General features: G+C 46.6%; 1 protein-coding gene across 1 annotated transcript in view; it reads left to right on the top strand.

Annotated features, from left to right (window-relative positions):
* Positions 1-13,962, top strand: part of LOC138526753 (axin-related protein-like) — a 32,236-nt gene that overhangs the window by 4,747 nt on the left and 13,527 nt on the right. Inside the window, exons 2-3 of the mRNA XM_069637423.1 lie at positions 9,249-9,387; positions 10,776-11,416. Coding sequence (XP_069493524.1) covers positions 9,283-9,387; positions 10,776-11,416 — 746 coding nt within the window. The 5' untranslated portion in view covers positions 9,249-9,282. The remainder of the gene's footprint in view (positions 1-9,248; positions 9,388-10,775; positions 11,417-13,962) is intronic.

The following is a 13,962-nucleotide window of genomic DNA, read 5'->3' as shown; positions in this document are numbered from 1 at the left end:
TTCGGTCTCCACTAAGTTAACTCTTTGAAGAGGCAGGCGCCGGGATGGGTCGGCAAAGGCGTCCCTCATCACACCTCTTGTATTGTTAGTTCCCCCCAGCCCCCTGGAGCCACCTGGTAGTAGGCTCTGCATAACGTACCGCATCCTCCAGCCGTTCTGATCTGGACGTCGGCTTGTTCCCATGGCTCCCTTCTCCCTGCCCCACACACATGCTGCACTTTTAGTGTCGATTTTAACGCGCATGCCATCTGTTCTCGACTTGTCACCCTTCCCCCCACGTGTTAGGGGAGCCTGCTTGCCCCGGGACATCTGCGGATTCCAACGTGTGGAATCGCCCCGCTCTGAGGTGTGATATGCAGGTGTACACAGACTGTCCCAACCATCGGATCATAAAAGAGGGGGGAAGGAGATCGAAGTAACACCCCCCACCCCGCCCCTTTAATTTACCTTTATCAGCGTTTCCTTGATATCTTAGTTACAGAAACGACTGACCTGACAGAGCTGCGGTTAAATGGTTCACGAAGCTCAAGGATTCGTTTTTGACATGACAAGTGGCTAGTATGTTCTAAATTTGTTATATGCTAATATCTTTTCTGGAGAATTAGGATTGGCAAATCTTTTTCGAGCACAGAAACCGAATTTATCTTCGTGGCTAATAATACTCCGGTTAACTAGCTGCAGGGTACTTATTTGGATGCCTCTGGAGGAAGAATGCACTGTTGAATTATGACAGGCTTGATTGCAAAAGCTGAAGTTCAAAGGTTCAAAACCTAAGTGGCATCCATTTTGACATCTGTCAAGTTTGGGAACAAGGCGATGGGGTATTCACCTTGAACAGGAGAGGGCCTGCAATTATGCACCCTTTATTTTAAACGGACACGGGCTTGATCTTTCAGGGTAGGTTTCTCCTCACTATTCGCCATAATGTGTATCTGGTTGGCAGACTCAGTAACTTAGCAAAGGTCAAATCGGACAGATTTCCCGTTTGGGTTCATGGTGAAAGGCCTTTGGTCAACATTGGTTGCTGAAGTCTGCATTCTAAGATCAGTGTTTGGAATAGATGGGTCAGGACATTGGGGGGAAAAGTCACTTCCATGTTCACCCCATTCTTAGCTGTCTTTGCAAGCAAAGTCGTGCAATTCTTCCCTGTCAGTGTTTTAGGCATCTTCTACTTGAGTGTGTTATGTGGCACTTAGCCTGACTAGTCTGGTTTTCTATAAGTCAGAGAGTCCATAAGATAAGCTTGTAGGGCTGGGGCACATTCAGTTACAAGTCTCTTTTCTTGCCACCTTTTGACTGACACTGCGGCAACTCCGGCTGTACTCAACAGGTTAAGTTGATTGCAAGTGATCCAAAAAGAGTCGAACATGAGGCATGGAGAAGTTTAAGTTCTCCATCCCAGTCCTTGTTTAAATTCAATCTCTTGTAGTTCCACTTTTCAAAATAAATGGGCAAAGAAGCTATCCCATATCAGGGGCAAATAACCTTGTTTGTGCTCATGTCAGGCTGCTGAGTAACGCGCTTGGACCTCATCCTTATCCCAAATGAATCTCTGCTTGACTCGAACGAGTACGAAGTCAGATGCAAGCAGGATGACCAACAAATGCCAAAACGTGACGGGTGGGCGGTCCTAACCGCTGGGAATTCACAGCAGCTTCCCTTCCATCCCACTACAGAAGTTGATGAAGCACATGCAAACCAACCATGGCGCTTCCACTTCTTCATTGATGAAGACTGATGGCACACACCTGGGCACCGGTGTTTCTGTGCAGTGGGGACATGGCCTAACCGTTTGGGCTGCAGCGCTCCCATTAATGGCAGGACTATAGTGCTAGTTCATGGGTGATCCTCCTTCTGTGATGGCCCAGACAGAGCAAGAATACAGAATAGAAGCTATCCCGTGCAGTTGCCAGTGTCTATGATTAATTCCAAGCTCTTCATCCATCGCTTTTGTGGTGTCTAGATAAGTCAGGGGATGAGCCCAAGGAATATTACTGACATAAGAAGCAGCTATCATACGAGTGCCACACCAGCTGCACACATATCCGGTGCTCCCACGCACCTTATGCCTCTCTCTAGTGACTTGAACTACGTTTCCCAAGGGCGTTCAACCTACCAGCGCCTTGAGATCATACCAATGATACATAAGGCGCTATATAAATGCAAAGTAACATAACGTACATGACCAGTTTCTGGGAAGCAATCAAATAGAGGCAAAGGATCTATGGACTGGGGATCCCATTGCAGCCTACGATGGTAGTCTTCTTTTCTTTTTTAGCCTACTCTATGGGGGAAAGCGTTTTATTAGGGCAGCCGCCCTGACGCTGATCATTCTGGGAGTGTGGTGCAGGTTTATCAAGAGGGGTGTTTCCACTGAAATTTACGTCAGCATCACCACTGAGCGGACTCAATAAAACGCCAGGACACCATTGGAAGTTTTGCGGTGTGCAGCTGCACGTCATGACCTCTGGAGCCGGGTGAGGCCACAGCACTACCTCAGCGAGTTTTGGGCCTGTGTAAATCTTTGCAATCTGCCGCCGAGCCTTGCTGGCGGGCGAGGCCTGTTCCAACCTGAGGCTCCCCGGTGCCAGCCATGGCGCGGGTGACTCAGGCCTTTCATCTTGCCGCACCGAGGTGCAGATTGCAATAGAACAGCCACTTGTGTAATTAAATTATTACATTTAATCACTGGCTTGGCCAACTTCCAAACGGGAGATTGGAGTTTTATGCAAGAGATCAAACAAAGAGACATCAAATGCACAAGCAGTCACCACAGGGGTGTAACTGGGCCCATTTCGCAATACCTTAGTCTTTTTTTTCCTTCCTTTCTTTGCGGCACACTTAAAAGCTGTACTTACCCAAGGATAAAGTGCGCTCTGTAATCTCAACGTTATTGTTAATTACAAGTGCAAGGGCATGCCTTCGGCAGCATCAAGGCGCATGGCTCACCTCTGCCTCAGATGGCACAGTCCAAATTGAGGTTTTTCTTCCATACAAGCCTTGCCCTTTTGAGGAGCACTTGTTGCAAAACTTATGGAATATTCAGTTCCAAGAGTGTTTGCACTATTCAATCTATCCATGCTAGGTCTCTGGTGGCTCATTTTGCTCCATCAGTTTGGCTTGCAACAACATCACTAAATTCCTAACAGCACATTTGGACTTTGGGCCTTGTACAACAGGCATGGACGCTAAGTTTTGAGAACTCTTTGGCTGATCGGCCATCTCTGAGGAGGTTTTTCCGCCACCTACAGCTATAACCCGCACTCAACCATTTGGGTGCGTATTTTCGGGAATGCTAGGATCCTTGCTCCCTTGCAAGCCGGTTGAGTACCACGCCTGATGGAGTGTTGGTCTTGATAGAGGACTTCCTTTCTGTGTTTGCTAGCGGGCCACCATTGTGGCTAGAGAGCAGTTTCCTTTGTAACTAGGAGACTTGAGTGGCGAGCCTGGCTTCCCCTCTTAACTCCACAGTGCCAAGCCAGCAGAAAGATATTCGCCTCTTCCTCCAACACTCCATATTAAGTAGGGGTGGTGCACACCCTTGTTGACCAAGAGTCTCAAAATGCCTTTTAAATGATGCATTCTATGATCCATGGGAAGTAGATGCAGTGTTACCATCTGTCCATCTAAGGTCTTGGTTTCCTGATGTGAGGCAGCCATTCGGGTACATCATGTGTGTAAAAAATACAACAGAGGCAGCAAGCATGTTCTAGCAGGAGCTTGGGGAGGCGGGGTGGCTTGACAAAAGAAGCATAGGAGAAAATGTATATTCTTTACACATAAAAGGGAGGGGGGGTGGGGCGCAAATACACGGAACTGCCTTCAAGTAGGGTAAATGAAAGTTCAGCGGGGCAAGCTCACAGGGGAATTAGGAATAGCTGCAGAGTCAGTAGTATCTCCCATGTTTCTACAGGCACAAACATGCGACCTGGCGGGTCGAAGGGTCCTCATTGGTCATCAAAACGTATGGATCAGTGCAGTACCTCTTCTGTGTCTTAAGTAGGGGAGCTCTCAAGGCAAATCAATACAAGTTGTTAATACAATATCGATCCATTAAATAATGAAATTACCTTTTATTTCCCACCCCCTTCGTTCTACCGGCTGTAACAGAAGGGTCTCTTGAATGGATGTACACTCAGGACTTGGTGTCTCCCTGGTGGAAGGCATTGGTGGAGCTTAGGTGTGAGGCATGTTGAGGAGAGAGAATTGATTAGGGTTCGGTTGTCTGCGCTGGGTGTGGCTGAGCTGAGTGGGAAGGCTTTACTGGGAGGTGACGGGGTGAGAGGCAGGAGGAGGAGGAGCAGTGTGGTGTTGGATTTTGTGAGGCAGACAGGGCGGTGGGAGGAGTTTTGAGTTTATGTGAGCTAAGTATTGATTGGTGGGTTTGGTGCACATCATCCTTTAGGATGGGGAAGCGCCTGCGCGGGTCCGCCCACGCATCCGATAATTAGGAAGGCATTGGTGGATCAAGCCACATGAAAGCCAGTGGTCGGTCATTAGATCAGCTCCTTAGGAATGGAGCCACAAGGGAATAGTGTATCAAGCCTACACACTAAAGAATGAGTTAAAACACTTTGAGAAGCACAGGCATGTTGAACTCAAGCACCTGCACATTGAATGAACAATGAGTTAAAACACTTTGAATTTGCACTCGCCACTAGCTATTGCTTGTGATATTTGACTCGTGGTGAGTAAGAAAGGGTGCACTCTATGTGTAGAATTGGGGTGGTGAGTGCCTTTTTTATGGCTGGGTAGTAGCCTGCAACTTTGAATGTTTGCTCCCTTGTAAAGGTAAACTTACTGGATTTTAGATCTTGTGTAAAGGTTACCTCTCAAGGGTAATGAGCCAGCCCGCTATTGAAAAGACTCCTTCCGCAAAGCATTGGTGGTAACCTTATCCAAGTAGGCTATGTTGCTACAAGGGATCTAGACAGAGCTGGAGGGGACCTCTAGGTAGGTTTTTGTGAAAGGTGGTTTGCTAAACTTGAAACTTCTTTCTGTCCTGTGGCTTACACACGTTTGCAACGTTGCCCATGATTTTTGCAAACTCTTGTGATCGTGTAACGTCGTTTCTGTGAAATCAAAAAAATGGTTGCAAGGTGCCGCAAAGGTGTTTTTTACAGGGGGTGTACAAACTGATTGGGACAGATACTTTCAGAGATATTGGCGTGGAGCACAGATGGGTCCAGTGAACGACAGATACCGGAATAAGATGTACTCTGCTCATCAACACACAGAAATGATGGATACTTAACGAGGGATACTCTGATGGACTTACAGCTAGTGTGATGATGGGGTAGTATGATGAGCACGCACTGAAATGCTGGCCCTGAATGGGAGTGCTCTTGACGGACAAATACTGAAATGATGGCCCTTGTGTCCTTGTGTTTGACAGATGCTGGATTTTGGCATAGTGATCAACACAAACTGAAATGGTGAAGTAGATACTTCAATGGGCTGAACGGTACTGTAATGGACACATACTGAAATGATGGATCTTGCGTTTGACGGATGCTAGACTTGGGCGTAGTGGTCAACACAAACTGAAATTATAAATGGTGAATCAGATGCTGCGATGGGCGGAAAGCTACTGCAAGGGTGGGTACTCTAATGGACCCAAACTTAAATGAGGACCCTTGAGTTTGACAGATGCTGAATTTGGGCATAGTGGTCAACACAAACGGAAATTCTAAATGGTGAAGGAGATGCTGTGATGGACAGAAAGCTACTGCAAGGGTGGGTACTCTAATGGAACCACACTGAAACGATAGCCCAGGATGTGTACTGTGATGGACAGGGAGCTACATAAAATATGGTTACTGTGATGGACACAAAGCATGAATTGTGAGATGGAGAGATAAGGAAACGGTGCGACTGCGTTAGGTAAATACTGAAACACTTCATTTTGGGTTGAACACGTTCTGAAACTACGGCTATAGTGATGATCAGAATATAGAAATGATGATTCTTTCTTGGGTGGATGCTGGAATAGCCCATAGAGAGATGGACAGCTACTGAATGCTAGACATTATGATGGACTGAGGAATACTGCAATATACTGCTGAGAGGTTTACAGCGATGGGAAGATGTAGGAATGGATACTGAATGGATTGATACTGTAGCAAGCCACACTGAAATGTCATGCTACCAGGATACTACATTCAGAAAGAGTGCATAATGTGATGAGCACATACTGAGTTTGGGAACACTGATGGGTACCGCGGTGGGCAGAGTGAGAGTGGTGGAGTACTGGGACGGGCATAAATGGGAAATTAGGTATCTGTAATGAGGAATCGGGGTGCAAAATTTGCATTTGCCCCTATCCTTTGGCTAGTCATATTTGACTCTTGGTGAGTAAGGAACGGTGTGCTATGTTGTGTAGTGTATGTATAGAATTGAGGTGGCAAGTGACTTTTTATAGCTGGGTAGTAGCATGCAGCTGGAGTTTTTGCACCCTGAGAATGCATATTGCAATGTGTAAATACATAAATGGTGGTTACTGTGATGGCCACTACAATGGCTGTGATGGGCAGCCGGTTTTGGCTGCAATTTGTTTTGATCGATATATGTAATAATCGTTTCTGTATCCTATTTTTATATGTACTCATTTAAGGCACCTCGATTAGTATTGGCCTATTGCAAATCTCAAAGGGGCATCCTTGATGTCTCTACTGCGGCTCTTTACGTGTGCACCTATTCTCCAGCATGGGGTCTGGCATGGATTCACATGCTCATGAATATTCCCCGTCGTCAGGGACGGCGACAGACGACGACGGGGAATATTCATGAGCATGTGAATCCATGCCAGACCCATGCTGGAGAACAACAGTTACAGGTAAGTAACTTGTTCCTTCAGCGCCTTGGACTAGTTTGAAAAGCAAGAAAGGAATGTGTGGTCCGTTATGCAAAATCATACAATGAGAATGTTTTACGTTGTACGGTTTCGCAACAATCCTTTAAAATTGTAGAAATAAAGAAAAACAACAGTTAAATGCATGCTGTGCCATCAGCCACGTCAAGGCTGCGCGTTTAGGGGTCTGTGGCGAGGCGCAGCCATAGATAGCATTGACATTTTTTCGCCCATTTCATTCATTCTCTCCCATTTCATTCAGTGTTTATCCAAGGAATCTTAATAAACAGACAACTCTCCCGACATTTCTTACTTACACTCAGGGTCGGACTGGGGCCTAAAATTGTCTAGGGCACCAGTGAAAGAGTGGCCCTTGGTTGCAAGTGGCAATTCATTCCTTTTGTGACAGACTGTTTGAGTAGTACCCAATAAAATCCGAGGCAAATTGTGCATTTTAAAGAATATTTATTCAGTAACACTGGTCAAAACTACTAGCCGCATGGTGAAGTATTTTGACCAAAAAAACTGGCCCACACTAGCATTTTGTATTTTTGGTTCAGGCATTTCCCAATTGCCCTATAGGCCATTCTGAGCCTGCTTACGCTGCAAGTAATTTTACATTTTTCAAGCAGAAAGTAGCTACCGTAGAACCCTCCGATTCTCTTCCCGTTTGCCTTGTTCCGTGGACCAGTAAAATTGTGACTCAAGGAGCTGGGTATCACCCTAAGTCAGTGGATGTTGGGCCTGAGGATGGTATGGAGAGGAGAAAACAATGTTAGAGACGCACACAAATGATCCACTAAACCAGAGTGCAAAATGCTGACCTGATGTGTTTACACTTTTGAATTCCCGTGCCAGGAGTGATGGGGCCCTCAGTAGAGCCCAAGCAGAACAGGGGAGGGTCACAGAAATATTCCTGGCTTCTAAAGCGACTGGCTGGCTTTTTAAGGACATGGCCCACACCCTAAGACAAAAGCAGACCCCGGTGCACTCAAGGTCCATTGCCCATCACAGCCCCACATTGATCAGAGAGCACAGGGTGGGAAAGACTGGTAAGCAGGAAGGGACTGGAGAGGTGGCGCCAGTGGGGAGCAGGGAGTGCCGGTTGGAGCAAGGAGGTGGTAGTAGGGCTTAGGAGTAAACAAAAGCAGGTGGTGGGAGTAAAGGAGGGTGTGATCACAATAGAAAGAGTTCAGGTCCAGGAGGAGATGGGGAAACCACCAGGAACCCCGTGTGGAGAGTGGGTGATAAGAGGCAAGGTGACGGAGGTGGTGGCAAAGCACAAGAATATGGAGGTGGTGTGAATATCAAAGGTAACTTCATGGGAAGTGTGTAGTACAGAGGAGGTGGAAGGAGTACTACTACGAGTTTGCAGTAGCAATCTAAAATGTCCTCCTTCGGGGGATCTATGTGTATTAGGGTAGTGATGCACACGTCGACTGTATGAAACACCCTTTAGTTATTAACAGAATCATTTCACATGTCATGTGACTGTGAATGGCTAAATGAGCCAGACTATTTCGCACACCATCCAAAAAGCTTCCTTTTGTGAGGAGAGACTTCTCATTGGTAGTAATCCGTTTTTCATGATTATTACGTGCCCAAGCACATTTCCAAACTCACATGCATTCAAATACTACATTGTGAGCTAATTTCCTATTCCTCAAATCTACTTGGAAAACAAATAATTATCGCAAACAGTGTAGGGTATAACCATCATCCTGCACTGTAGAACTAGGGTCCATCTAAAAAGGCCAAAATGAACCAATGCCATCACAAAAATATTTACCCTACCCCCTGCCAGTCTCTTGTGTCTGGCCCAGCTATTTCCCTCTTTCCCCCTGCCAGTCTCTTGTGTCTGGCCCACCTATTTCCCTCTTTCCCGTCCTCTAATCTTCCCAGTGCTCATTTTTCCTCCAGAAGTCCCAAGGACTTTTATACCCTTGCAGGCGCACATTACACCAATCCACAAGTCGGGCCAGGTGCTCTACTGCGGTGGTGATTTAGCACTGTGTAAAAGCAATGTACAAGAACACCTCCATGTGTGTCCATGTACTGCAACAAACTACGCAACAGTGCCAATTGCTATTGAACCAGTAAATATTTATAACAAAAAATAACCTTTATTAATAGATTAATTGGGCCTCACAACTTGCACTCATCACTTGCCATTGGCTCTTGATAATTGCCTCTTGGCAAGGAGGAAATTGTATCCTGTGTGTATGTGGAGAATTGACGTGGCCTGTGACTTTGTATGCCTGGCTAGTAGCTAGAAATGTTTATCCCTGAGTAATTAAGATTACATTTATTAAACCCATTCGCTAATAAAGCATCTGATATCTGACTTCCCGGTCTTCTCTCCGAATCCATCCTTATTATCTGTACCATTTTTTTCCAGGTAACCCAAGCCCTCCCTTCCCCCACCTGCAGCAATGAGTTCTGCCGGCGTGTTGACGTCTTTGCCCGATTCCGGGCGGGTGTTCCGGGAGACTTCCCTACGACCGCCGGTGCCTGGCCAGGAGACCAGAGACTTCCAGGTGAGACTTTTGGAGGTGCCAATGGGAATCTTATCTAAAATGGCAAGTTAAAAGAGAATCACTTACGCGAAGGAAATGTGACGTGTATGAAAACATGGATTCTGGGAATAAGGGTGACCGGATTGGCAAAAGTGGTCCATTAAAGTGCAAGAGCCTGGGATTCCCTGATTTGTGATAAACCATCCAAGATGATATCAAATATTTAAACTGGTTGACTGCGTCCTGGGTCATTGATGCTTTCAATTTAAGGAAATGACATAGCAGTTATTTAATCCAAGCAGGCCTGTCAGAGCTGGGTGACACCAGCACACGGATTGGTATTTTCCTAGATAATTAGAGGTTTACCATCACGAGGTAGTAGTGGTAATGCAGCACCATGTGGTAACACTTGATCCATCATACTAAATCCCAGCACAAATTGAAAGATCCCAGAGAATGCTTAATGAGTGATTTCTTACCGCCACGCCACCCAAATTGACATACACATCAAGAGCCCATTGAACTGTGCGAGGTCATTCACTTTAAAGGTGGTCTGGAACCCAGAAAAGTGAATCATGTCATTGATGGAACAATTGATCAGGAACCGCTTGCGCTGTATGTATTAAGTGATATTACTAGTGACACTGAGCCCCATGGGTGCATTATGCCAGGACAAATGCACAGTAGATTCCAGGCTAGCTCTGGCTTGCCACGGTGGATAAGCCCTGCAGGTTGGAGGCGTAGTCCGCGTGAGGCAAAGTGTTCAGGTATACACACAGCTCGGATATCCCTTCATCTTCTTCATTGTCCTTCTTTTGCTCCTTCCCGCATGCCACTGACCTAGGAACGGCACGGCAAAGACTCAAGGTTTTGTTGGGGGGGCTGCATTCCTTGGGAATGGACTGCCTCTGCACCGACAAAAACGTAGAGACAGGCTCACTCCAACATTTCCAATTAGGCCTTTGAACTCATTTCACGTTTTAGGGTTCTGGGCTGGCCTCTTAAATTGGAGAACTTTTTGTGGTCATCTACACAACTTTGACTAGCCCAAAATTGCAAATTAGGAGGACACAGTGCGATCATCTTGCCTCATGCTCTTTCGGTGGCCAATTAGTGAATGCCGAGATCTATAAATGCCCCTGATCGAAATGACGCCACAACATGTGCAATACAGGAAAGCAGATCAATCACTGTTTCAGGCAAGTGAGGGTAAAAGGCCCAAGCATTTTATAAAGCCATAGTGTAGATTGCCGAACGCCCAGGTTTGCAGACAGATCAGCTAATGTATCCCTGCCTAGCTAAGTTACAGTGTTGTCCTTCCCCCACTTCCTGAACGTGAAACAGTTGTACACTTTTGATCCCATTAATCAGCTGTAACTTGAATAATAAATGGACTTTCTTTTTTACAGGTAGAAAAGCCTTCCCCCCATGCAGCCCGCTTTGATTTGCAGACTGGGATGAAGGGGCTCTGCCTGCGGGAACCGGAAGGATGTGTGGCGGTGGACTCGCGCCTTTCTCGGTGGGGGCGCTCCCTCCACATGCTGCTCGAAGACCAAGATGGCGCCACCCTCTTCCGCATGTACTTGGAAGGCGAAGGCCAGGGAGACCTGCTCAGCTTCTGGTTTGCATGCAATGGCTTTCGAGGGATGGACCCATCGGAGCCAAAAACCTTACGGACTGCCAAAGCAATCTACCGCTGGTATGTGCAAAACAGCCAGGCTGTCTCCGGACGTTTGAAGACAGCCACCCGAGCTCAGGTCAAAGAGGCTGTGCGGAGCCATCAACTGGACCCAACCCTATTTGACCAGGCCCAGCAGGAAATCCAGCGGGTGATGGAAGGGGAAGCCTATCCATTGTTTCTGCGGTCAGACATTTGCCGGGAATATGCCCGTGCTGCTGAGGACAGCCCTACCCCCGAGAGCCCAGTGACGGGGTCTTGTCTTCCAACACTTGCAGAGGAGGACGAATTTGGAGGATCTTCTCATGGAGGAGCTGCAAGGATTGGAAAACTAAGCCGTGCCTTCACCCGAATCCCACCCAGAAATCAACGGTAAGAGTATGCTTTCTTATTCTCACAGTACAACTCCTTGCATGAGAAAACTTACGTGGCCAGTGTGTTTAGAAAGCGATCCTTCTATTTGTCAGCTTCCTTTGGAAAGCTTGCTTGCTTGGCAAATGGCCTTGGTTCCTTGCCATTGACGGGTACCCTTTGTAAAGTTGTTTTCCTATTTATTGGTCATTGTGCTTCAGGAGCTTGCATTCCATTGATCCTTTGGTAAGCGATTTCTTCATTGGGTGAGCCATTCTAAAAATGGCTTCTCATCCATTGAGTGCAGCATTGAATGCTGGCCCTGGCTATTAACCTTTTGGGATCTGGCTATTGCCCACCGGAGCACTGTCATCCCATTGGTTGGAGACTTTTGGGATTTTGTTGTCATAGTTCGATGCCATTATGAAAGTGTGCTTCCAGTCCGTTCTCCAGTGTTCTGTGGAAAGCGCTGGTCTGTTTGGATAGCCAGTTTCTGAGCAGGTTAATCCAGATGTCAACATTCACTTTCACTTTCTTATTTACGTATTGAAAGGTTGTGAACTATCAGCCGGAACCAATGAGTACAAATAGGCAATTGTCCACAATGTGGGGGGCATTACCGCTAACATGGTTTCTGGGCCATTACCATGGGGTAATATGCTGTCCTCCGAGGGATTTAGGGCTGTTAGCTGTGTTATGGCCATTTGACAGGTAAAAAAAAAAGAGTACAATTCCACAGACACAATGTTTGTGGTGAGGGACAGGGGAACATCTCATAGTCCATTCTCCTTTTCCACGGTGGCCATTTCAAGACAGGTAGGTGTGGAGCGACCATAGAGCAGCATCTATGACAGCCGAAGGTGCTTAGTGGGTGGGGGGATGTGGCAGGGGTAGCAATAAGTGGCAGCTGGTGCCCTAGACGACGTAAGATGGAATATTTCTGCTGTTCATGGGGCTTGGAAAGTTGGCTGATGTATGAGGCAAGGACTGCATACAAATCTTCCCGATTGGCAGGGAGCCTCATCAAAGTTATCTACTGGGTGGTAATACGATTACAATGAGTGTTATTCATATGGGGAAAACACCACAAAGTTAATGTTTGGGTCTTCTCAATGGGCAGTCTTATCAGATCAACACTCCCTTTTAAAGAAGAAAACTCATTTAGATGGATTCTTTAGTTTTGAAATAAAATACATATTCCAGTTTGTTGGAAAGAGGGGAGACTGTGCTTTTCAGTGCTCTTAAAAGTCTATCTGCCACAAAGCGCCCTTTTTCTTCCCCCACACCCTCTCGTGGGCCTGGGAAATAAGCAGCAAAACCTACCGCCTCCGAAGTTGGTGGTTACATCAGTTGCCGTGCACAAAGGACCACACAAGCCTCCCAAATTCGGTCCTCCTCCTGGCTGCAGTTGACAATTGCAAAGCAACACATCAGTGTCCAGTGGCCATGCTGTCCCTGGTGCGTCTCGACTGCCAGGGAACGGGCCCAACTTCCGTAGCCAGTGCCCAGAGTTTACCGCCAGTGCTTTAGCTCTGGGTCCAGGGATCAATGTAAAGATTTAAGCGGGAGGCACTTGGTAGCGGGCATTACGTGGTAACCGGGTTACCTCTGACTGAGAAGCTAGTTCATGCCATGTTGCAAATCTAGCTTGCAGCAGCTGCCAGCTGCAGAGTTTGTCTGTTGCTTTAAATGCCTGATGTACGTGCCCTAATACCCCTTTATTCACATTCCCAAACACACATAGTTACTGTCACATAGTAGTGGTGCATGTCACCAGTTGTCCTGAGGACTCAAAAGTTGCTCCTTAGTGTAAGGCACAGTAGGCCCATGCAACTCTACAAGCAGGAGATAAACGGATCCAGGCACCTTTAGCCTTTTAGCACCTTGGGATTAGCCTTTTTGCATCAAGTACCACATACTGTTGATTTGGGGTATTTTTTTTTCCTCTAGCTTTGCAACCTTACTCTAGAGATGAAAGGGGCCGCTCCCGCATGATCAAATAAGCTATAAACCCTCAGCAGTGCTAAATAAAACCATAAACGTTATCTGGCAGGTAGAGCGAAAGGCCCAGGCTGCACTCACGAGCAGAGGAAGGCTCACGGTCAAGGCTGGGCCATTGGGCGGGCCACTCTACCGGCAGTTCCTGGAGCCAATCAAGTAGAGCGCCCAGTGAAGAATTCAAACGCCCCAACTGTGGCGATGTAACCCTAGAATTGTGTCCCTCTTCAGTTAATTAAAATATGAAAGCACGTTTCAGATTTTTTTATATTTAACCATTTGAGTTTTCTCGTTTATCGTCTTTTGGCTATATACACTGTTGTGTTAATAAGAGTTTATGTTGTAATTGTACATTGTAACCAATCTACTGGAATTCGTTATAAACAAGGCGCCGCATCACGTTTCAGTCTTGGTAGTTTAGCAAACAAACTTTCTTCAAAACCAACTTTGGGATGGTGGACTGGCTCAGTGGGCCCAGCACGATACCTTGAAAACACAGTTGTCTTAAAAAAAAAAGTCGACATACCCGTCCTTGCTGGAATTGATTTGCAGTTGTCAATAATGAGCGC

The sequence above is a fragment of the Ambystoma mexicanum genome, chromosome 1q (assembly GCF_040938575.1).
Source record: "Ambystoma mexicanum isolate Mex_15411 chromosome 1q, UKY_AmexF1_1, whole genome shotgun sequence".
NCBI classification, from domain to species: Eukaryota; Metazoa; Chordata; class Amphibia; order Caudata; family Ambystomatidae; genus Ambystoma; species Ambystoma mexicanum.
The sequence above is the reverse complement of the archived record's forward strand: the minus strand, read 5'-3'. Positions and strand labels throughout refer to the sequence as shown.